Here is a 25,956-nt window from a genome sequence, read left to right on the forward strand (position 1 = left end):
AGTCTAACATGCAATGAGTATCCCATTAAAAATGTATTTAGGCTATCAGAGTTTCCATCAATTTTACTTTGACTAAGTTCATTCCAAAACCAATACAATATCTTGTCTGTCAGTTGTTTACATGAGAAACTTTTGCATTTGCCTATCATGATTTTGCTAAGGAAATTCATTAAAGATTCACGAGCGGTACATTGACAAATCACAAATATCTTAATTAATCTTAATGGGTTTCTTCTGTATGTAAGAGATTCTAATAAATTATGCAGTGAAATAAGATATTTCTCATTGTTGCATATTAATGTTATCTGTGCCTGAAAACTAAAATGCAGGTTTTCATCATTTTCAGTGGTGTCCTCCCTGTCGTGCCCTTTTGCCTGAGCTGCGTAAAGCTTCGAAACAATTAGTTGGTCAGCTTAAGTTTGGAACATTAGATTGTACAATCCATGAGAGTTTATGCAGCACCGTGAGTATGAACTTTATTCATAGTATTGTTTAATAATAAGTTTGATAAATGCTTCAGAATTATACATTTGAATGACTTTAAAATACTGAAGCTGACCCTATGTCTGTGAGTAATGTTGCCAAATTAACAAGGGAGAAAAGGTCAGATTTTTGATGGAATCTAATATAACTGTGCAGGAGGGAATATCATTGCTAAAGTTGGTTTTGCTCTGATTTTAAAACCAGTGAGGGCAACTTCACTGAACTGAGTAATGTTGGGGTAAGGATTGAAAGGGGGTGATGAGTTCAAGGAGGATGAGGAGAGATAATCCACAAGATTGTCAGAGAATGTCATTTTTGATTAGATTAGCCTCTCTGCAGTAGGAAAACCTTAAAGTCAATTGAAGAAATTCATAAATGTTGCTGCAGGAATGCTGGGCGTAGATCATGGGATAACATATTTTAGTTTTTTTGGAGAAGAAAGGCAGGTGAGAGATGATGAAATTCTTTAAAGCAAGAGGGAATGGGGTGAGTATTCTCATTAGATAGAGAATGCTGGAAGTTTTAAAAAAAGTAAAACCATTAGAGTCAGGTAAAGAACTTATATATTCAGCTGTTGTTATTATCACCATAGTCTTACCAGACCACAGGGGCTGCTCTGTTATTAGAGAGAACCAACTGGTGGTGATTTAACCTGACAGCCACCAGATCTCAGGCGAGGGAAGAGGTTGAGAAGGAGAGTCCTTCATGGTAACCTCGAACCAGTGATGGGAATTGAACCCATGCTGTTGACATCACACTGCCCTGAAAACCAGTGATCCACCAGTATAATGAGAATGAGATGGGTCTTATGGACAAGATGACCTTGACGATGCTGCTGGGACAATGTGGAAGAGCGACAGCTGTTTTAGGGGAGCAGGTACGGAGGGGAGATTTGGCTTGATGACCAGTATTATGTTGAAGATTATTAATTCTCCTATTATTGTTCAAGCATGGTATCCAAGCTTATCCAACAACACTAATATTCAACCAATCAAATGTTCATGAATATGAAGGCCATCATACAGCTGATGAACTTCTGGAGTTTATTCAGGTAAAACATTTTTTATACAACGGTGATTTGCTTTAATAATTATTTTAATTTTGCCATTGATTTAATTGATTATTTTATTTATTTTTTATTAGGATCTCATAAATCCCTCAGTAATTGCACTGACACCAGAGAATTTTGAAGGATTAGTTAGAAGGAGAGCCAAAGATGAAATTTGGATGGTCGATTTTTATGCTCCATGGTGTGGCCCATGCCAAGCTTTAATGCCAGAATGGAAGAGAATGGCCAGGGTAATAAAAATATTTTCTTTTAGCAACTGCCAGAAAGATTACTTCATAATGTTATGATCTGATTTTCGGTTCAACTGAGGAATACTGGTGAAAGTTTTCACTTCGACAAAAACAAAAATTGCTGAAGAAACACTATAGGTCTGGCAGCATTTGTGGGAAGAAAGCAGAGTTAACATTTTTCAGTCTGGTGATTTCATTAGAAAACAACAAAATGATTATTACATGCATTTGTTTATTACCTAATAAATATTATAAACTGAATTGAAACATATTATAAAATTATTTAATCAATTGAAAACTGATTTAAACATTATTGTGTGCTTATATTGGAATTGTGGTAGAATGTAGTTTCATGATGAAATCTAAATTTAACCTGGACATGTTTATCTGGACCACATTGACTACTCCTTTAGTCAAGAAAAACTACAGCCGGTTTAGGTCAACTCAGAGGCCCTTTTAAAAATGAAGAACGAGACCTGATTTCAGGAGACCAGCACCCATTCCTCTTCCTGCCGAATTTCCAGTTTAAGATATGGATGTGAGCATTCCCATTCTTGCCTGTTGGTGTGGGCAGTTCAATATGGGTGGAGTTAAGGCTCTTTCTATTACTGTATGTGGTTCACAGCATCTTGAAGGTATCTTGAATCATGGGGGTCCCAAATGGACAACCAAAACAAAACCAATCATCTTCTCCTAGAATTCTTTCATTAACATATATTTTGAAATATGAAAATAAAATTTTATTTCATTTTCAATGTTTATGTGCTGTTAGTGTTAATTTGATTTTTTTTTAGTGCAATTATTGATTACCATCTTTTTCTGAAGAACATAAGTTGAGCATTATGCTTATCAATGTTCCAAAAATTATTTTTTTAAGTTGTGGGAATATGTCCGCTTTCATTTAGAGATAAAAAGATAACTGCTTCCAAATTACACGACTAAAAGGCAATCTGGTGTAGGTTGGAATGAGAAACATAGCTGACTACATTTGCAGTTTTGGTAGTCTCCATTGTGTTAGTTTGGAAGGACTTGTTCTGGTAGCTGGAGTTTTTATACATGTGTAGCCAAGTTTCAAAAGCTACATAAACATTTAACTCAATAGAGGGCATGTAGAAATTTTGACAGGTTCATCACTCTATAGTTCTCTGGCTTTTCCTGATCATCTTTCTTTAGATAATGGCACTATGTTAGCCACCCTGCAGTAATCTGCGACCTCAGCTCTGGCTATCAATGACACAAATATCTCAACAAGGAGGCAGAGCAATCTTTTCCCTAGATTCCTACAAAGGTCTGAGAAACACCTGATCTAGTTCTAGGGATTTATCTATTGTTTAAATGTGTTTTAAGATCTCTAGCACTACTTCTTCCAAATTACAGAAGCTTTTCAAGACATCACTCTTGATTTCCCAAGTTCCCTAGCTTCCATGTCCTTAGTTACAGTAACTACTGGTGTGACATATTTGTTTAGTGTCTCACCCATGTCCTATGGTTCCATACACAGACCGTATCGTTAATCTTTAAAGGGCCCTTTTCTCTCTCTAGTTACTCCTTTGCCCTAAATGTATTTGTAGAATCTCTTTGGATTCTCCTTAACTCTATAAGATTAGATAAATGTGCAGTGTTGCATTTTGATAAGGCAAACTAGGGCGGGACTTATACAGTTAATGGTAGGGCCCTGGTGAATGTTGCCAAATAATGGGACTTAGGATGAAGGTGCATATTTCCTTGAAAGTGGAGTCACCGGTAAATAGGATGGTGAAAAAGGTGCCTGGCATGTTTGGCTTTATTGATCATGCATTGAAGATTTGGGATGTCATGTTGCAGCTGTTTAGGACAATGTTGAGGTCACTTTTAGAATATTGCCAATTCTTGTTTCCCTGCTAAGAGAAAGATGTTGTGAAACTTGAAAGGGTTCAGAAAAGATTTACAAGGATGTTTCCAGGATTGGAAGGTTTGAGGTGCAGGAAGAGGCTGAATAAGCTGTTGCTATTTTTCCTGGAACATTGGAGATAGGGGTGGCCTTGTAGAGGTGTATAAAATCATAAGGGGCATAGATGAGGTAAGTCTTTTCCTCAGGATAGCGGAGTCCAAAGCTCGTGGGTATCGGTTTACGGTGAGAGGGGAAAGATTTATAAGAGATCTGAGGAGCAAGTTTTTCATGCAGAGGGTGGCGCATATATGGGACGGCTAGTACAATTACAGCATTTAAAAGGCATATGGATGGGTATATGAATAGGAAGCGTTTAGAGGAATATGAGCCAAATGCTGGCAAATGGGACTGGATCTTTTAGGATGTCTGGTTGGTGCAGCCAAGTTGAAATGGATGTGTCTGTTTCCATGTATAATTTTATGACTCTATGACAGTTCCTTTTGAAAGGGTTATTATCTGTTTTTCATGTGGTAACTAAAAAGTGATTCTTCTTACACCTGATGGTATTTTAAGTACTTTTGAAAGGATTCTTTCAATTAGAATTTTTCATCATGAACTGTGTTAAATTTTTATTCTTTCATGGGCATAGGTGCCACTGGCAAGGCCAACAGTTGCCTGTCTCAAACCACCTTTTGAACTGATTGGCATGCTGGGCTATTTCCAACGCAGTTAAGAGGGAATCACATTGCTGTGCAGTCACATGTAGGCCTGACAAGGTAGGGATGGGAGATTAGTAATCCAAATGTTTTCTTTTACAAAAATCATGATAAAGATGGCCTGAGCCAACAAGATTTGTTCATTAAATTTAAATTCCACCAGCTGAAACTGTGGGATTTGCATCCATTTCTATTAGCCTGAGATTAGTGCCACCCCACCAATGAGAAATCTTTCAGAAATTTATCGCTTTTTATGTCAATTTCAAAGAAATGGCCCCTACAATCTGTCCACAGTAGATGCTGGATGAGTTTCAGTGAAAAAAAATCTTGTGGGGGACATAGAAAAAAATCAATTCTAATTGTTAATAGTGTATTTTGGTAAATACTTGATATTTTTGATAAATTTGACCATCCCAAGTTCACACGTGAAGGTGATTTTGTTGGAGTTAAGTTTTCCCAAACATCTCAAATACTAATGCAGATTCTCTTTGTAGAGGCTGAATGGAACAGTCAACGTAGGCAGCATGGACTGTCAGAAGTACTATTCCATGTGTCAGAAGGAAGATGTGCAGGCCTATCCAGAGATCCGACTGTATCCACTGAATGCTAAAAACATGCACAATTACTAGTATGTACAATAAAAATTTCAATAATCATGTATTTTTGAAACTACTTATTCATAGTTAATTTCCTTTTTACAGAGGTACTCATTTTTAAGTAATGGTTTACATAAGAATTGCAATCTGTAATCCTTCCTTATTTCGAGTTTTCCCTAATTTTTGACTCTCAGATTTGATCCATGTGTTAATATATCTGTTATTCATCTACTTATCAACCTATACACTTTAGTTTTGGACTCCGCTACCCTGGGGAAATAATGATCACATAATGAGTAAAGTAATTTATCACATTGCCTTTCACTTCTGGACAGTTTAATTAAATCCAGTTTGGACCAATGGAGTAAACATGTGGTCATAGTTGTAAAAGTTTTTATGCATTAGATTCAGATTATCTGAATTTATACTTTGGTGCGTGCAAGTCCACAATTCGTAATTACCATAATTCAGCATAAAGTTCGTCTTCACACGCAGGAGCCACAAAATTTGTTGCTGTTAGTGCAGTCGGTTCTGCGGTAACCAACCTTTTCTCAGCATGAATTGGGATTGAAGAATCTAGACTATCATTTGAAGAATGCAAACTTGCCTTAACTATACGTGATTCTGGTCCCACGAGTTTAAATGGCTCTGCTATTACGCGATTTTCTTACGAGAACTTGCGGGAATAGATCTATTGTGTTATGTCAGAATCGACTGTAATAGAGATGGTGCATTGTTACAACACTTTCTTGTTCTTCTGCAATTAAAGCAGAGAAACTACTATTGTGGCCTATAAACATTTTTCAAAACTTGTCCTACTAGGTATTAGGGGAGAAATTAGCCAGTCAGAATTGCATTGAGCTTTCCAGTAGATTGGAACCATTGGAGCTTAAAGAATGTAAAATGGTGAGAGTATAGAACCCCACGAAAATGAAGAGAAAAGCACTTGAGATAAATTGAAAATATTAGGGGGTTCCTGTGGGAGACTAACGAAAGAAATATTGGGAAAATCAAGCCCTGGCATAATTAAGGTATAAACTAGGTTTCTGTCTGTAAATTAAAGAATTTTAACAAGGGTCAGGGAATACTTTTAAAGTTACATGTACATTTTTAAAAAAGCGATTCAATAATGTAGCAAGTTTGGGGAAGGAAGCTGAACACTCCTTTGGACAAGACACCATATTCGGCTTAGCTTGAGATGGTTGACAGACCAGCTGATAGCAATTGCTGAAACAAGCTAAAGTACAAAACTTTGATTTTCTGAACTTTCTAGCCAGAGGAAATTATTGCTTATCTGAGTACAGATATCAGAGGCAATTAAAAACTACATCCTGTATGACAGCAGTGTACTAATTACATCATTTTTCTTGACCCCTCTGCAACTTTTGACATGGTTTACCACATTATTCTCTTCTAACCCTTCTCCATTGCCTAAATGAGTGGACTATCTTTTGCTTTGTTTCACCTCTGCCTGTCCAGTTGCATCCAGACTATTTCCTGCAGTGAGTTCTGTTCTCCATCACCAGTGGAATCCAGCAAAATCAGTGCTAGCTCACGCTTCAAGGCATGGTGCTAACTTGCTCTGGCACAGGGTCTGTCCCTGTTGCACAGAAGGGAAGGAGGGAAAGGAGGACAGTGTTGATCATTGGGGACTCAGTAGTTAAAGGGTCAGATAGAAGGTTTGTTGGGAACGAACAAGACTCACAGTTGGTGTGTTGCCTCTGATCGTGTCTTTGGAACCCTGAAGGGCGAGGGTAACCAGCCCCAAGTTGTGGTCCACGTAGGTACTAATGACATAGGTAGAAAGAGGGATAGGGATGTAAGGCAGGATTTCAGGGAGCTAGAGTGGAAGTTGAGAGCTAGAACAAACAGTTGTTATCTCTGATTTGTTACCCGTGCCACGTGATAGCGAGGTAAGGAATAGGATGAAGTACCAGCTGAACAGGTGGCTGCAGGAATGGTGCAGGAGGGAGGGTTTCAGGTACATGGATAATAGGAGCTCATTCTGGGGAAGGTGAGACCTCTACAAACAGGTCGGTCTCACTTGAACCAGAGGGGTATTAATATCCTGGGTGGGAAATTTGCTAGTGCTATTTGTTTGGGTTTAAACTAGTTTAGCAGGAGGATGGGAACCTGAGGTGTCGTTCCAGTGCACAGGAGGATGAGAGTAGGGAGGGCATGGACTGGATTTCAGTCACAGGAATGTGCTGGCAGACAACAGGTTGGTTTGAAGTGTGTCTACTTCAATGCCAGAAATATCCAACATGGGTAGAGCATGGTCAAGAATGGATGTTGCAGGTTCCATGGTTTTGATCTTTCATTTAAGAACAGGAAAGGTGGTAAAAGAGGGGGAGGTGTACTTGTTAGTCAAGGACAGGTGTAACTGTGGCTGAAAGAACTTTTGACGAGGACTTGTCCACTGAGGTGGTATGGGCTGAGGTTAGGAACTGGAGAGGAGAGGTCACACTGCTGAGAGTTGTTTTTATAGGCCCCTGCAGAAATCCAGGGATGTGGGTAAGAGTGAAAGGAACAGGACGGTGATTATGGGGGACTTTCCTCAACATTGACTGGAAATGCTATAACACTAGTACTTCGGATAGATCAGTTTTTGTACAGTGTGTCCAGGAGGATTTCCTGACACAGTATGTCGAAAAGCCAATGAGGTGAGGCCACACTGGATCTGGTGCTTGATAATGAACCAGGCCAGGTGTTCGATTTAGTGGTAGGTGAGCACTTTTGAGAGAGTGACCATAATTCAATTACTTTTAGTTTAGCAATGGAAAGGGATAGGTACATGCCACAGGGCAAGAGTTATCGATGAGGCAAGGGCAATTATAATGTGATTAGCCAAGACTTGGGATGCATAGAATGGGGTAGCAAAATGCAAGGGATGGGAACAAACGAAAGGGTGGCACAGTGGCTCAGTGGTTAGCACTGCTGCCTCACAGCACCAGGGTCCCAGGTTCGATTCCAGCCTCTGGCAGACTGTCTGTGTGGAATTTGCGCATTCTCCCTGTGTCTGCATGGGTTTCCTCCAGATACTCTGGTTTCTTCCCACAGTCCAAAGATGTGCAGGCCATGGGAAATTGCCCATGGTGTTAGGTACATTAGCCAGAGGGAAATGGGTCTGGGTGGGTTACTCTTCGGAGGATCAGTGTGGACTAGTTGGGCTGAAGGCCCCCTTTCCACACTGTAAGGAATCTAAGAATCTAGAAATATGGAGCTGGTTTAAGAAACAGATATTGCGTGTCCTTGATTGCTTGTCCCTGTCGGACAGGGCGAAAGTGATAAGGTAAGGGAACCGCAGTTTACAGCAGAAATTGCATCTCTTGTTAAGTAGAAGAAGGAGGCGTATGTGATGATGAAATAAGATGGTTCAGATGAGGCGATGGAGAGTTGCAGAGTAGCTAGGAAGGATTAAGAGCAAGGAGGTGACATGAGCAGTTTTAGCATGTAGAATAAGGGAGAACCCTAAAGCTTTCTATCGGTATGTGAGGAATAAAAGGATGACTAGGATAGGAATGGGACCAGTCAAATCTGAAGTGGGAAGTTGTGTATGGACCCTGTGGAGAATTGGAGAGGTGCTAAACGAATATTTCTCATTAGTTTTCACTCAGGTAAAGGAGAATATTGTAGAGAAGAAGAATGAGATACGAGATATTAGACTAGAAAGGATCAAGGTTAGTAAGGAAGCGGTGTTATCCATTCTAGAAGGAGTGAAAGTAGACAAGTCCCCTGGGCCAGATGGGATTTATGTGAGGGATCTTTGGGAAGCTAGGGGGGAAGTATTGGAGTCTTTGGCTTTGATCTTTGAGTTGACCTTGTCTACAGTTTTAGAACTAGAGGACTGGAGGATTGCAAATGTTGTGTATTGTTCAAGAAGGGCAGTAGAGATGACCCAGGTAATTATAGACCAGTGAGCCTTACGTCTGTTGTAGGTAAAGTTTTGGAAAGGATTATAAGAGAGAGGTTTATAATTATCTAGCAAGCAACAATTTGATTGCAGATAGTCTACCTGGTTTCATCAAGGGCAGGTCATGTCTCACAAACCTCGGGAGTTTTTCGAGAAATTTACCAAGCATGTGGATGAGGATTGGGCAGTTGACATGGTGCACATGGACTTCCGTAACGCCTTTTAATAAGGTTCCACGTGGTAGGTTGTTGGAGAGAATGCAGATGCATGGGATTGAGGGTGATTTAGCAGTTTGGATTAGGAACTGGCTTGATGGGAAATATTCAGCTTGGAGTCCAGTTACTAGTGGTGTGCCACAAGGATCTGTTTTGGGACAACTGCTGTTTGTCATTTTTATAAATGAATTAGACACAGGCATAGGTGGATGAGTTAGTAAGTTTGCAGATGACACTAAGTAAGTTAGTAAGTTTGCAGATGCGGTGGAGTAGTGACAGTGTGGAAGGATGTTGCAGGGGGACTTGGATAAACTGCATTATTGGGCTGAGAGGTGGCAAATAGAATTCAATGCAGATAAATATGGGGTGATTCACTTTGGGAAGAAGAACAGGAAGGCAGAATACTGGGTCAGTGGAAAGATTCTTGGTAGAATGGATGTACAGAGGGATCTTGGAGTCCATGTACATAGATCCCTGAAAGTTGCCACCTAGGTTGATAGTGCTGTTAAGAAGGCACGGTGTGTTAGGTTTTATTGGTAGAGGGATTGAGTTCCAGAGCCATAATGTTATGCTGCAACTATATAAAATGCTAATGCGGCCGCACGTGGAATATTGTCTACAGTTCTAATCGCTCCATTACAGGAAGGATGTGGAAGCAATGGAAAAGGTGCAGAGGAGATTTACCAGCATGTTGCCTGGCCTGAAGGGAGGGTCTTATGAGGAAAGGCTGAGAGATAGGAGTCTGTGCACATTGGAGAGAAGAAGACAAAGAGGGGATTTGATAGAGACGTACAAGATGATCAGAGCATTAGATAGGGTAGACGGTGAGAGTCTTTTTCCTAGGATGATAACATCAGCTTGTACGAGGGGGCACAGTTCCAAATTGAGGGCTGATACATTTAAGACAGATGTTAGAGAGTGGTAAGGGCATTGCCCTGCCTGCCAATGTAGATAACTCGGCTACATTAGGGAGATTTAAACAATCCTTGGATAAGCACATGGATGATGATGGCATAGTATAGAAGTATGGGCTTAGATTAGTTCACAGATCGGCGCAACATTGAGGGCTGAAGGGCACGTTCTGCGCTGTATTGTTCTATGTTCGGTGTTCTACAGTCATGGTGCTTACCACCACCTTTCTGAACTCTTTCACTGCCTCTCTGCTGTCAGACTGGTCCTCAAAAATTCAACCTTGGACGAATCACAACTTCTTTCTTTTTGACTCTGAGCAGAAATTCTGATTCCAATTCCTGTGCATCATGAATCTGCTTGCTACCACTTTCATGGCATTATTCATCACAATCTCCTGTCATAGCCAGCATCCTGCTGAAACCATTGTACATAGTTTTTCTGTCTTTAGAACCGATAATTTAAATTGTTTAGATTCGCATCGAGACCTTGACTTTTAAGAAGATATTCAAATTTCCATTTGATGGCTGAAAATATGACATCAAGTTTAAAATGTTCAATGCAACAAAGGGCTAAATGCTCTATTGATTAAGTTTTTTTTGTCAACAACTTTAAACCCCAAAGATGAACATTCCCTTTTTTATTTTTATCAAAAATTGCATTCTCTGTGGAGTTGCAGTTATTACAACAAAGTTTGCAGTTGTTGCCAGTATATAATGGATCCTGATTTCTCACTTGACTGAGTACTCAAGTGACTATTTCCAAACATGTTCTGCTGTTTTCATGAACTCCTTAAATCCTCCACTAGCAGTACAGTCGGTTCTGCTAAAACATGTGTTGCTTCGATGCAAATTGACTTTAACACAATTGAAGAATTTAGACCGTTATTTGTCGAATGTGAACTTTCCTTGCCCTGTATTGGCTACAATGTGATTCCAGCCCCATTAGTCTAAATGGTACATAATTTTCTGATAATGAGAACAGAACAATCGCGTTACATCAGAACCAACTGTATCGTCAATCTGATGCCCCCCCCCTCTGCTGCTGTTACCAAGATGAATCTCTCGGAAACCTTTGGTAATAGCAGAATGTGTATCCTCGGCTAGAGACTATCTCGCTTCTGAACCAGTGTAGTAGCTCATGAAGCTCCATTCTCTCTGCTAACCACATAGAACTTGTGCCTGACTATAATTTTCATTAATTTGTCAGGAAACTTATAATCTGATCACAAACATGGTCTTCTTTGCCTTCCTCCATGGCAATGAGTGTCCAGTTGACCTTGCCTTTGGGTAGAAATGTTGATTTGCTATTTTTTTTTCTACACCTTCATTTCATCTTAGAAATAAATGAAAACTTTACAGTGTAACTGTTTCCAACCCAGTATCTTCCACACCTATGTGACTTTGGAAGACTGTGTCTACAAACTGTAAACTCAGAAACTGCTACCTGTTCTCTCAAAAGTGTAAAATGGTTGCACCTTCCCTTATAATTATAACACTATTTATTTTCTTGTCCTGCCTCCTATCTTCATCCCTGGATAAAAGTAAGTACAAGCAAAACTCTGTATCCTAAATTACAAGGTAGATATTTTGTCAAACCCAAGCTAATTGCCATGCATCGCCTACTTACAATTAGTTAAAGTTCTTTGTAATATTCTCATCCTTCTTTGCAAATCTGTCTATGGCATTGCACGCTCCTGTTTTCTGTCACCAGTTGTAGACCCATAATTCCCTGAGAACTCTCCAATTATGGCTTCCTTCTCCCATTCCCTCTGTCCCTCCAGTAACTAGCTTGCTTTCAGTCATGTGAGCCCAAAACTTTTCCAGGGGAAACCGAACCTAAAACATTAACTTTGATTTTTCTTCACAGATGCTGTCAGACTTGCTGAGCTTTTTCAGCACGGTAGCACAGTGGTTAGCACTGCTGCCTCAGTGCTAGAGACCTGGGTTCAATCCATGCCTCCGGCAACTGTCTGTGTGGAGTTTGCACGTTCTCCCTGTGTCAGCATGGGTTTCCTCCGGGTGCTCTGGTTTCCTCCTACAGTCCAAAGATGTGCAGGTCAGGTGAATTGGCCATGCTAAATTGCCCATAGTGTTAGGTGAAAGGGTAAATGTAGGGGAATGGGTCTGGGTGGGTTGCTGTTCAGAGGGTTGGTGTGGGCTTTGTTGGGCCGAAGGGCCTGTTTCCACACTAAGTAATCTAATCTAAACTTCTGCTTTTGTTCGTTCTTTTAAAACTATTTCTTCAGTTCTCCCAGAGACAGCACCAATGCTCATTTTCCCTTTCCTGAGAAAGCTCTCTCCCCCCCCCCCCCCATTATGTACATTTAAAATTAAATGTACTGTGTGATCTGTATATTGCAGTTGGGTAGCCACCAGGTTGGTGAGACTTGTATAAAGACAATCAGAGCAGATAGTGCAATTATAAGGATGACTGTTTCAGAGGTGTGGAGAGAATATTAAAGATTTGAACTCAAACAGGAGTTAAAGACCATTTTAGAATGGGCTTCTTAAGGAGTGAGAGCAATGCCACTGGCTTGATGGTGCTTGGCCAATAGAGGAGTGGATATCAGAAAGGATGAGATGAAATTGGGTAGTCAAGATTTGGGATGAGATCATGGGAGTAAGTGTTAGCTCTGTTGCTTTGGAATACATGAGCTGAGGGGGAGAAACTGCACATAGCGGGTGAGGGATGGCACATTTAGATGGAGAGCTGAGAGGCTTTTAAGGTCTTGTGAGTTGAAGGGAGTCCAAAAAAAAAACAGCAACTATGATACAGTCATAAATGTTCGAGAGTTTCTTGTGTTTTGAGTATACTTAAGAGGGAAATCAGGAGGGGGAGAAAAAGGGGACATGGAATAGCTTTGGCAAATAGAGTTAAGGAGAATCCAAAGGGTTTTTACAAATACTTTAAGGACAAAAGGATAACTAGGGAGAGAATAGGGCCCTTCAAACATCAGCAAGACGGCCTTTGTGTGGAGCCGCAGAAAATGGGGAAGATACTAAACGAGTATTTTGCATCAGTATTTATTGTGGAAAGATTATGGAAGATATAGATGGTGACACCTTGCAAAATGACCATATTACAGAGGAGGAAGTGCTGGATGTCTTGAAACGCATAAAGGTGAATAAGTCCCCAGTTCCTGATCAGGTGTACCCTAGAACTCTGTGGGAAGCTAGAAAAGTGATTGCTGGGCATCTTGCTAAGATATTTGTATCATCAATAGTCACAGGTGAGGTGCTGGAACACTGGAGGTTGGCTAATGCGGTGCCACTCTTTAAGAAGGGTAGTAAGGACAAACCAGGGAACTATAGACCGGTGAGTCTGACGTCTGTGGTGGGCAAGTTGTTGGAATGAATCCTGAAGGACAGGATGTACGTGTATTTGGAAAGGCAATGATTGACTAGGGATAGTCAACATGGCTTTGTGTGTGGGAAATCATGTCTCACAAACTTGATTGAATTTTTTGAAGAAGTAACAAAGAGGATTGATGAGGGCAGAGCAGTAGATGTGATCCAAATGGACTTCAGTAAGGCATTCGACAAGGTTCCCCATAGGACACTGGCAAGGTTAGATGTCACGGAATAAAGGGAGAACTAGCCATTTGGATACAGAACTGGTTCAAAGGTAGAAGATAGAGGGTGGTGGTGGAGGGTTGTTTTTCAGACTGGAGACCTGTGACCAGTAAAGTGCTACAAGGATTAGTACTGGGTCCTCTACTTCTTGCCACTTACCTAAATGATTCGGATGCCAGCATAAAAGGTACAGTTAGTAAGTTTGCAGATGACACCAAAATTGGAGGTATAGTGGACAGCGAAGAAGGTTACCTCAGATGACAACAGGATCTTGATCAGATGGGCCAATGGGCCGAGAAGTGGCAGATGGAGGTTAATTCAGATAAATGTGAGGTGCTGCATGTTGGGAAAACAAATCTTAGCAGGTCTTATACACTTAATGGTAAGGTCCTAGAGAGTGTTGCTGAACAAAGAGACCTTGGAGTGCAGCTTCATAGTTCCTTGAAAGTGGAGTCACAGGTAGATAGGATAGTGAAGAAGGCATTTGGCATGCTTTCTTTTATTGGTCAGAGTATTGAGTACAGGAGTTGGGAGGTCATGTTGCAGCTGTACAGGACATTGGTTAGGCCACTGTTGGAATATTGCATGCAATTCTGGTCTCCTTCCTATTGGAAAGATGCTGTGAAACTTGAAAGGATTCAGAAAAGATTTACAAGGATGTTGCCAAGGTTGGAGGATTTGAGCTGAACAGGCTGAGGCTGTTTTCCCTGGAGCATCGGAGGCTGAGGGGTGACCTCATAGAGGTTTACATAATGATGAGGTGCATGGATAGGTTAAATAGACAACGTCTTTCCCCTGGGGTCGGGGGGTCCAGAACTAGAAGGCATAGGTTTAGGGCGAGAGAGAGAGATCTAAAAGAGACCTAAGGGGCAATGTTTTCATGCAGAGGGTGGTACGTGTATGGAATGACTGCCAGAGGAAATGGTGGAGGCATGTACAATTGCAACTTTTAAAAGGCTTTTGGATGGGTATATGAATAGGAAGGATTTGGAGGGATATGGACCAGGGGCTGGCAGGTGGGATTAGATTGAGTTGGGATATCTGGTCAACATGGACGGGTTGGACTGAAGGGTCTGTTTCCGTGCTGTACATCTCTATGACTCTGAGTCTGAGTTGTATTTGGGAACTGTGGAAACTGAGAAAAGAAAATGTAATGATTTGTGCTTTCCATGAGAATTTTGGAGAATTAAATGGCTTTGATCAAAAATGGGCTTAAAAAACTTGGAGTGGTACAGCAACAACTATCATAGTCAAATGAACATTAAAAAGCAACAGGATCTTTTGCACACTATATAATGGTTTGCAGTTAGGTGTATGAGGTGAATAGTGGCTCAGCAAAACTGAATAAAACATAAGTAAGAGAATCTATGACTGTGGAAGTGGTGGCAAGACAATTGAGGTGTGAATTCAGTGCTGCTGGTGAATTAGGGGCTAAGGAAATCAGATCAAGAACATGTCAGAGAATTGAGATAGAGATGTGCTTGTAAAGTATCTAGTCAGCAACAGACGCCATTTATGACTGTGTCTATTGTTTTGAAAGGACCATTTGGGCCACTGTAAATATGGTTGGTGAAATTGAGAGGTGAACAAATCAGAAAAGTTAGCAAATGAGAAAAAAAGGGTGTTTGAGTAATTCAGTGCAAAGCACTGAACAGAAAGGAAATCTCCTCCCACCCCAGATCACTCCTTGGGTCTTTTTGAAACCTCCTCAGAGATCCTCGACGTTCGAGGAAATGTTGCTGAGAGTGATAGCTGGGAATCTCTGGAAGGCCCAAAAGAGACAATTGAACTGTGAAAGATAAATAGAATGGCTAGTGGAACAAAATGTATAAAATTAAGAAAATAAGTTAGAGAATGAGGGAAGAAAGCCACTGTGAGACTACGACAGTTTATTTGGGGAATATGGTGGGACACAAAGTCAGGCATCAAGCTTAGGTTAGGTTAAAAGAAATCTGAATGGCTTGCGCTGAAACTAGCTAAGCACATGAGATTTGCATGTTGTCAGACATTTTATAAGGGATTATGACTGGTGAATTGTTTTATAGAACACAAAATTGAAAAGATGGAAGATTTGGTGGGTGAATTTGGGAAGAAATTTAGGAAATTTGCCTATGTGGAACAATGGGGATAGAGAAGGTATCCTAAGGGATGCAGAGAATGAGTGTTTAGATTGATGACCAGATAATGATGGTGAACGCTACTAACCAAGCAACAATGAGGACTGAAGAACATGATCTGCGCAATGGGGGATAGGAATTGAGACATAAAAAAGGACACTAGATTAGAGCATGTAGAGTTTGGAAAGGGATGCTATGTTGCCCAGTTTTAGGGACAGTCGCCAAATTGCATACAAAACTGTTTATGATATGGCAACAAATATAGCTCAGTTGCAAATGGAAGTACACTTGAAATAACTCTTGATGGAATCTATTCATTGCAATGTCATATGATAAATTTGTTGTTAAATCAATCTGTTTCAGATGTATGATCCAATATACCAATGGTTATCAAGTGTTAGCTAACTTTAGGAACACTCCTAACTTACTTGCCCTTACTTTAAGAAAAAGCTTTGAAATTACTCTTCCCAAATTTAGTCTTTGCCAGGATTACTCATATCATGAGTTTTCCCAATAAGATCAACTCTTAGCTTTAGCAGAACCTACTTAGTAGGTTCTGCTAAAGTAGAACTGAGTTTGATTGAGAACTGAGAGAGTAACAGGCGTTAGGGGGAGAGGGAGCCATGTTTTGAGAAGTCATAGTCAGAAAGGAACATGTCCAGTGTCTGATTCTGGAGAAAATTTAGGATCTCTGAGGAGGTTTCAGAAAGGTCCAAGGATAAATTTAGGGTGGGAGGAGATTTAAAATAGGTATGTGATCTCCAAGACACGCACAATAAGAAATGGAGGGATTTAGTTGTTAGGGCAGATCTCTTTCAGTCAAACTTTAGAGAATCTTAGGAACTGAGTAGGTTCTGCTAAAGCTAAGAGTTAATCTTATTGGGAAAACTCATGTAATCCTGGCAAAGACTAAATCTGGGAAGACGAAGTTTAAAGTTTTTTTTAAAAAATAAGGGCAACAATGTCAGACAAAGTCTTCTGCACCGAATAGCAAAACAATTTCTGGTATCTGAATAATAAAAGCAATATAAAATCATATAAATGTACACTATTTTGTTTCTATCTTTTTTTGTTGAAGTTACAATTTGTAATATTTTCCTATTTCTTCCCACAGTAGGTATTCTGGTTGGTCCAGAAATGCAGAGTCACTTAGGTCATGGGCATTGGGGTAAGTTTCCATGTTTTGGGTGAATGTGAGAAGCTGTAATGTAAACTTTGCAAAGAGTTAAAGCATTCAAACACTTAACTGTTTCACACTACATGGCGCATTTCTCTTGCCTTCGAGGCTTTAGCTAAGGAAACAGGCAGGTGAGTGGGTGGTCATTCACTGGACTCTTTAGGATCATTCGAGTGATTAAGCATCAGTTGAAGAGGAAAGTTTTGACCTCTTTCCAGATCAAGGCCTCAAATGCTAGAGGTCATCCAGCTGCTTTTAGCCTCACTGTGTGGTTAGTGGCTTGAAATTCACAAAGCAGCGTGGCTTCTTGGACTTTGCATTCAGAACAAAGAGCAATGCAGCATAGAAACAGGCCCTTTGGCCCTCCAAGCCTGCAATGACATATTTTGTCCTTCCTATATGATACATATCCCTCTGTTCACTTCCTATTCATTTTTCCAGGTGCTTCTTGAATGCTGCTATTGTGTCTGTTTTGTGGCAGCACGTTCCAGGCACTTGCCACTGTTTGTGTGACAACTTTTCCTCACACAAGTCTTTGAAACTGCATTTCCTCCCTGCCAACCTATCTCTCCTAGTAATTGACCCCTCCACTCTGGGGAGGGATGGGGAAAGCCTCATACTTTCCACTTCTCCATGCTGTTCAAAATCTTATAAACTTCTATCAGGTCACCCTTTAATCTCCTGTATTCCTGTGAAAACAAATCCAGTCAATCCAACCTTGATACTAAAATCCCCATACTAGCAACATCCTGGACAACTTCTCCAAAGCATCCACATCCTTCTGGTAGTGTGGTGTCCAGAACGGTACGCAATTTTCCAAGTGTGACATATAAAACGTTTTATAAAGCAGAAGCATAACTTGTCTATCCTTATACTCAGTGCCCTTTCCAATGAAGGCAAACATGCCATAAGCCTTTTTTTACTACCTTATCTACCTGAAATGCAGCCTAAACTGCATACCCAGATCCCTCTAAATATCTATACTCCGAAGGGTTCTGCCGTTCACTGTATAATTTCCACCTGTACTTGACCTTCCAAAATGTATCACATCACAGTTGGCCTAATTGAACTCCATCTGCCATTTTTCTACCTATGCCTCCAACTGATCTATATCCTGCTATATCCTCTGAAAGTCCTCACAATCCACCAATCTTTGTGTCATCCACAAACTTACTAATTAGACTCATGAGTCAAAATCCTCCTTTCTAAAAGGTGTCCTTCCACTGCTATCATCTGTCTCCTTTGATGAAGCCAGTTCGATATCCATCTTGCCAGCTCCCTTTTAATTCCTTATTTAAATTCCTTTCTACTTTCCTTGTATACTTCAAGAGTTTCATCAGTTCCCATCCTCCCAGACCTTACATATACTTCCTTTATCTTCTTGACCAAGGTCATAACATCGTTGGTCATCCAAGGTGCACAAAACTTGCCGTACCTATCCTTCATTCTCGCAAGAATGTGCGCTATTGCAATTGCCATTTGGGATACACCCATATGTCCAATATGGATGTACCCTCAAGCAGGCGCCTCCTCTCAGAATTCTCCAATCCCTGTCTAATATTGTTGTTGTTCACCTTTGCCTATTATCCCTATCCCTGAGTATCTTAAAACTTATGGAATTACGGTCACTACTCCCAAAATGCACCCCCACTGAAACTTTACTCATCTGGCTGGGCTCATTCCCCAAAACCAGGTCCAGTTTCACTCCTTCCCTGGTTGGATTCGTTACTTAAGCAGCTGCTTTTTGATGCCTCTGTTGGCACTGACCGTACCAGTGAGATATTTCTTGCTTCTGTTTCCACCATTACACATTTTATGTTTAAACAGAGTGATCTGGTAAAAGACAGTAAAACAGTCCAGTTTCACCCACATTAAACATGTCTCTTGGTGCATGCTCCTTTTGGGCGAGGCTAATTTGCAGCCTTCACCATGTTTTCCCATGATTTCACAATCAGCATAGCCTCGTTGCACCTCTGGTTGGCACAATCATTTGACATGTGCATAATTTCAGCTAACCCAGAGTTAGCTGTTTGGAGCTATAATAGGATTTGCTATTCTGCTGGTGGGAATGGCTGACAACTAAGTTATCTGAATTTGAATTTCACTGTTTGAAATGTTTGCATTTTCTTGAGTTTTAAAGGTTGAGATATGGAGTTTGAAAAGGTTGCGATGATCCTATCAAATTTTTAAAAGATTTATATTCAAGAGAGAAGGGTGTGGAGAAACTGTGTTCTTTGGGGATTCTGGTAGAAGAAGCACAACTTTAGGACATAGAACATAGAAAGGTACAGCACAGAACAGACCCTCTGGCCCACGATGTTGTGCTGAGGTTTAATCTTTAACGTAAAATATAGTAACTTAACCTATGCACCCCTCAACTCACTGCTATTCATGTGCATGCCCAGTAGTCGCTTAAATGTCCCCAATGACACTGCTTCCACCGCCATAGTTGGCAACGCATTCCATATATTCACAACTCTCTATATAAAAAACCTACCTCTGACGTCTCCTTTATACCTTCCTCCTAAAATCTTCCAACCAAGCCTCCTTGTACCAGTCAATCCTGCCCTGGGGAAATGTCTCTGGCTATTGACTGTAACTATACCACTCGTTATTGTGTATACCTCGATCACGTCTCCTCTCTTCCTCCTTCTTTCCAGAGAGAAATTGAACATTTGGGAGTGAGCTAAGGAAGCACTTTATTCTCTCAAAGTGTAATTAATCTGGAACTTTACTGCAAAAATCTATGAATGGATTGGAGACTGGGATCAATTGATTTTTTTTTTGTTTTGAGGCGGTTAAGAGTATCCATCAAAGGTAGAAGAACAGAATTAAAGTACAGATCAACTGTGATCTGATCAAATGGAAGAACAAGCACAAGGGCCTGAATGGAATGGCTCACTGATTTCTCATGAAATTGAGTGCCATTCCTTTGTTTAACTCTTACAGTATTTTAATTGACTAGCATCTTTAACTTGTTTTTGTTTGCTCAGATTTCTTCCGCAAACCTCTGTAGAATTAACACCGGAAGAGTTTACACGACAAGTATTAAAAGGAAAGGACCATTGGGTAATTGATTTCTATGCACCATGGTGTGGCCCTTGCCAGAACTTTGCTCCTGAATTTGAGCTTCTTGCTAAGGTAAGAATCATATAATAGACATTTACAAAAGTTTTGACAAAAGTATTTAACTCTGGGGAAATAAGCACTATTAATACTGGTGAAGCTTTTGGTCTTTCTACGCTATCCTTTTTAATGAAATTCTGCAGTTGTCCAAAAATCTGATGCACAGACAACAGACACTTTATACTTGACAGGAGGTATTTATTAGTTTTCGGAATGTATTGAATTGTTTAAAATTATTAAATGAAATTAAACTGTTTACAAATTCACATCACATCCATTTTGAAAGTGACAAATGAAAGACATTTTTAAAATGCATATTTTAGCAGAAACACAGAACCATCAAAAATAGGAATGCACACACAGCCTGTTTGGCAACTGAAAATTGTATTGCATTGTGTATTTAGCCTGAATTTACAATTGGATAAAAGGGAGGTGATGGCTGAGTGACATTATCAATAGATTGTTAATCCAGAAACCCCAATAATGTCCTGGGGCCGTCGGGGTTTGATTCCTGCCACATCATGGTGAAATTTGAATTCAATTTTTTTTTTAAAAATCAGAAATTGACTCGAATGATGACCATGAATTCATTGTCAATTGACCGAAAAATCTATCTGGTCCTCTAATGTCCTTGAGGGAAGGAAACTACCTTCATTACCTGGTCTAGCATATGTATGACTCCAGACTCTCAGTAGTGTGGTTGGCTCTTGATTGCCCTCACGGCAATTAGAGATAGGAAACCAATGCAGACCTAGCCAGTGATACCCCCAATGCATGACTGAATAAAAGAAAATTAAATTTATAGCCACCTTGTTTTTCATTAATTGCAACAAATGTTGCAAACAGCCGCATTATAGATCACAGAAGATCAGAATTTTTAATTCTGCCATTAGAAATGAGAGCTGATTTCTAACAGAAAGTGCTCCTTCATTTATTGCAGAATCTGTCATTTTAGTCCAAACGTACAAACTAAGGTTATTGTCCTCAAAGTATGCAAAGTCACAAAAAGAATTATAAAAGCAATTTAAGAATGTTTTATTCATGCATTTAATTCTTGCAGTTCACTCCAATAATGTAGGTAAAGGATGAAAAAAATGGATCACAAATTTTGCATTTTAAATGGAATTTTAAATGAAAATAAGTGTTGTTCTGTAGTGGTGCTTTTTCTTATAATTAGGTAGTGTGTGTTGCATGCATCATTAATTTCTTCACTGGATTCTGTGCATTTTTCGTTAATTGACTTCATGCCTCTTGTTCAGAAAACGTTGTGAACAGTACAAAAATATAAATTAGTGACCAGGGCAATGTTGGCTGCTGCTGGATATTAATCTCTCTCTTCTAAAATTTATAATTATTCAACTTTCATTACCAGTGAGAGTCTTCATCATATCTATGCCTTATAGTTGGTGTGATTCTTTTTATATACATATACTCTTGTATTTATATAATTGATAGTATAAGATATATAGAAGCAGAATTAAGCCATTGAGTCTCTTGAGTCTGCTCCACCATTTGATCGTGGCTAACGTATTTCTGAAGCCCATACTCCTGACTTCTCCTGATCACATTTGATTCCCTTATTATCAAGACCCTATCTATCTCTGTCTTAAATATAGTCAGTGACTTTGCCACTAGAAGGGTATGGAGGCCATGAGTTCCACAGAGTCACCACCAACTGGCTGAAGAAATTCCTCCTCATCTCAGTTCTGAAGGGTCATGCCTTCATTCTCAAGCTGGACCCTTGTGACTTAGCCCCATGTATTAGTGGAAGCATCTTCTTCACATCCTTTGAGTTAGGTAATTTTCAATGAGATCCTCCCTCATCCTTCTAAACTCCATTGAATACAGATCCAGAGTGCTCAACCGCTCCTAACATGACAAGCCCTTCATCCCTGGGATCATTCTTGGAAGCTTACACTGGACATCTCCAATGCCAGCACAGCCATTCTTAGATAGGGGCCTAAAACTGCTCACAATATTTCAAATGCAGTCAGACCAAAGCCTCATACTACTAAGGCTGTACATCCCTGCTCTTGTGTTCTCGCCCTCTTGAAATGAATGCTAACATAGCGTTTATCTTTTTTTTAAATAAATATTTTTATTGAAAAGCTTTTTTAAAATCTTTTATAGAACATTTATATATAAAGAAAAAAAAACCATCAAAACAAAAAAAGTACAAAGAACAAGGCCATAACATAATACCAACTGTCAACTTAATCTAACTCCCAAGCTCCCTTTGTGCTTCAGATTTCCAAAGCCTTTCCCCATTTTGAAAATAGTCTACACCTGTATTGTAGACAAAATGCATAACCTGTCTCACTTCCTGATATTGTATTCCATCTGCCATTTCCCACCCACTGTCCTAGTCTGTCCAAGTGTTCCTGCAGCCTCCCTGCTTCCTCAACACTACCTGATCGTTCATCTGTTTTTGTTATCTGCAAACTAAGCAACAATGTCTTCAGTTCCTTTGTCCAGATCATTAATGTGGTGATCCCAACATGGACCCCAGCGGAACTCTATTAGTCACTGGCTACTACCCTGAAAAAGATTCCTTTATCCCCACATTCTGCCTTCTGCCAATCAGCCAATCCTAGAATATCAAATGACCTTATTAGTCCTTAATGTGTTTTGAAAATTTTCTACTGGTCTTTTAATTGGTAACTGTAAATATTTCTCCTATTAACCTTCAGTCTGAAAGTAATCTATATTGGGAAGTCAAATTAGCAGCTATTACCAACCAAAGCACTTGCAATATCCCTGTTTTGACACTGAGCCCCTGATCCTGGGCTTCAGTTTTTCTTGTTTTAAAACAACACTTACAAATTTTGAGCCAAAAAAAACTACTTCTTTGCCTTCTGTACTGAATTCCCACGCAGCTCCAAATTTCCCAAACTGTATTACTCACTCAGGCTGTCTCATTCCAGGTGGGATCTCTCCTTCCTGACTGCGCAGTTTACTGATGTTTTAAATTATCTGTTAACACATCTTCATATATTGAATGCCTGTGATACTTTGACAATGCAACACGAAGGTACAAGTAAGTGTTTTCGAGGATATAGAGTGCCAGGTTTCCTTTGAAATTTGTGCAAAACTTTTGTTTTTGTCTCATGCCTAATTACAAAGCCAGCTTTGTTACTATCAGGATAAAGACCTTTGTCACCAAAGTAACTGTTTCCTTTGCCATGAAAGCTGCCTTTTCTGCTGAAACTTCCAGCTTTTTATGTTCATATTTCATTTCTAGTATGTGTATTATTTGCACATTCAATACATTTGTCAACTTTTTTTTTTAATAACAGTCAATTGAAGGTGAAATTAAAGCAGGGAAGGTGGACTGTCAGAGTAACCCGCACACTTGTCAAACAGCTGGTATCAGAGCTTACCCTACAGTTAAATTCTATCCATTCCAAGGAGAAAAGAAGGTAAACAATTGTGGTATGTCTTTGTTGGAACCAGCCATCATACATTGCACACTGATAGATAGACATTACTCTGTATCCTCTATTCAAAACTTATTTTGCACTGTATCAGTTTGCACTTCCAGCAAGATAACTGGGTGAGAGAACAACCAGACTGGGACTAACAATTTATCATTTATTGGCACTTCATCCATCACTTTGAACACTCACCCTCCACATGGCGAGCATGCAGAGGGAGCAATATGCACCATATGAAGGTTCTATGCAGCAACGCATTAAGCTTCCTTCAACAACATTTTCCAAACCCTTGGCCCCATCACTTTGAAGAAAAGAAGTTAGTATACATGTGGAAACATTGCTTGCTTCCAAGTCACATGCTGGACTATAACATTATTCCTTCACTGTCATTGGGTCAAAATCCTTCAGCAGGAAACCTACCTACACCACAGACTGCAACAGTTCAAAATGACGATCACCACCGCCACGAGAACTTTCAGGGATGAAAAATAAATTCTGGCCTTGTTAGTGATACTTGCATTCCAAGAACTTTTTTTTAAAACCTTTAACTTTCTGTGAAAGTTTGAGTAAATTGTTTAATTGTTTAAAAAATTAATGGGGAGGGCGCGGGTAACATACTTTGCATGCAAAACAAACAGCATAAATTTGCCAGTAAGTTCTGAAAATTCGCAACTGACACCTTAGTCCTGAATCTAGTGGGCTGTTAATTGTTTTGCATATCTGTTATTACTGTGTAAGTTATTTTTCTAACAACCAGCTCATTAATCGGAAAGCAGTTTTTATTTTTTCTTTATTTCTCAATACCTGCGCTTGTCAACATTCCCAGCTAGATGAATCAGTAAGTATGAGATTGACCTTTATTTTTCCCTACTGCCTTTCACCTCCAAGAGCATTATACACCAAATAAATAACTTTTTAAAGGGAGTCTAACAGTGCTTTAAGAGAGTCAGACAGACAGCATCTGGTCCTAATTGTTTTTAATAACATAATTCCCATCCAGTTCACCCATGTAGGCAAATACATAGCATCCGTGAGTGCTTCATCTTCATGGCTCAGTGACTGTGAGCATTTGCATAATAGTGAATCATGCATTTTCCTCTTCTGTCCTTGCATGTTTGCAAGCATGGCAATATCATTTGTTCAACTCTTATTTTTCTCTTAATATTTATTATTTGATTTTGCAAACTATTTGATGTTTTTGACTTTCAGAAAAATGTTGCAGGAGAATATATAAACAGTAGAGAAGCAAAAACAATATCCCAGTTGCTGAGGAAGCGATTGGAGGAGCTTCAACCAAAGTTAAAAGATGCATTTTCAGCTAAAAAGGTAGCTAATGTATTGTTTGCATTTTTTTCTAAAAAGTTCAGATCAATTTGTAACCACCAAACAACATAGAATTCTTTGTTTGATTAGTGAAAAACTTCATGAATTTACAAGAATTTCCCTCTGTTACCTTTTAAGTAATATAACCCACGTCAAATTTTGGAGCAGTAATCAATTTTTTTTTAAAAAGCTGTCTTTGATCACTTATCCACATTCATATTTGCAATAAAAGCCAATTTTAATTGAATCCCTGTTATATATAGAAGATTAAAATGTGCAGGCCACTGCAGCTTGTTCCAAACACGTGTAAATGTACATCAGAAGGTCAGAGTGGGGATGTTCGCAATCCATGTTCAAACGTAACAAGATTTGGACAATATCCAGGATTGGATTGACAAGTGGCAAGTAACATTCGCACCACACAAACTGCCAGACAATGACCATCTCAATAAGAAATAATGTAACCTCCAACCCTTGACATTCACTGAATCCCTCATTACAAACATCCTTGGGTTACCATTGACTAGAAACTCAACTGGACTCGCCACATAAACACACTGGCTACAAGAACTGGTCAGAGGCTAGGAATATTGTGGTAAGTAACTTGGCTTCTGATTCCCCAAGCCTGTCCACCATCTGCAAGGCACAAGTCGGCAATATGGTGGAAGATTCCCCACTTGCGTTGATGGGTGAGCTCCAACAACACTCAAGAAGCTTGACACCATCCAAGACAAAGCAGTATGCTTGATTGGCACCATATCCACAAATATCCATTCCCTCTGCCATCGATGCTCAGTAACAGCAGTGTATACTATTGACAAGATGCACTGCAGAAATTTACCAAAGATTCTTAGACAACATCTTCCAAAGCCTCGACCACTTCCATTTAGAAGGTCAAGGACAGCTTATGCATGCGAACACCATTACCTGCAAGTTCTCCTCCAAGTCACACACCATCCTGAAATGGAAATACATTGCTGTTCTTTTACTGTCACTGTGTCAAAATCCTAGAATTTCCTCCTAATGGCATTGTGGGTCAACCCACAGCACGTGGACTGCGGCGGTTCAGAAGACAGCTCACCACCACTTTCTCAAGAGCAACTAGTGACAGACAATAAAAATGTTGTCCAGCCAGTGACACCCATATCCCACAAATGAATTTTATTTTTAAAAATGTGTGTACTTATGGTACATGACAGAAAA

The 25,956-nt window shown here is 39.7% G+C and overlaps 1 protein-coding gene across 2 annotated transcripts in view; it reads left to right on the forward strand.

The window, feature by feature from the left end:
- dnajc10 (DnaJ (Hsp40) homolog, subfamily C, member 10) overlaps positions 1-25,956 on the forward strand; it is a 72,030-nt gene that overhangs the window by 41,890 nt on the left and 4,184 nt on the right. For both annotated transcript variants that reach the window (XM_060827344.1, XM_060827345.1), the window contains exons 16-23: positions 347-463; positions 1,433-1,534; positions 1,627-1,782; positions 4,863-4,996; positions 16,808-16,861; positions 19,864-20,011; positions 23,293-23,415; positions 24,640-24,756. In XM_060827344.1, the coding sequence (XP_060683327.1) occupies positions 347-463; positions 1,433-1,534; positions 1,627-1,782; positions 4,863-4,996; positions 16,808-16,861; positions 19,864-20,011; positions 23,293-23,415; positions 24,640-24,756 (951 nt within the window). The remainder of the gene's footprint in view (positions 1-346; positions 464-1,432; positions 1,535-1,626; positions 1,783-4,862; positions 4,997-16,807; positions 16,862-19,863; positions 20,012-23,292; positions 23,416-24,639; positions 24,757-25,956) is intronic.

The sequence above is a fragment of the Hemiscyllium ocellatum genome, chromosome 7, assembly GCF_020745735.1.
Source record: "Hemiscyllium ocellatum isolate sHemOce1 chromosome 7, sHemOce1.pat.X.cur, whole genome shotgun sequence".
Classification (NCBI taxonomy): domain Eukaryota; kingdom Metazoa; phylum Chordata; class Chondrichthyes; order Orectolobiformes; family Hemiscylliidae; genus Hemiscyllium; species Hemiscyllium ocellatum.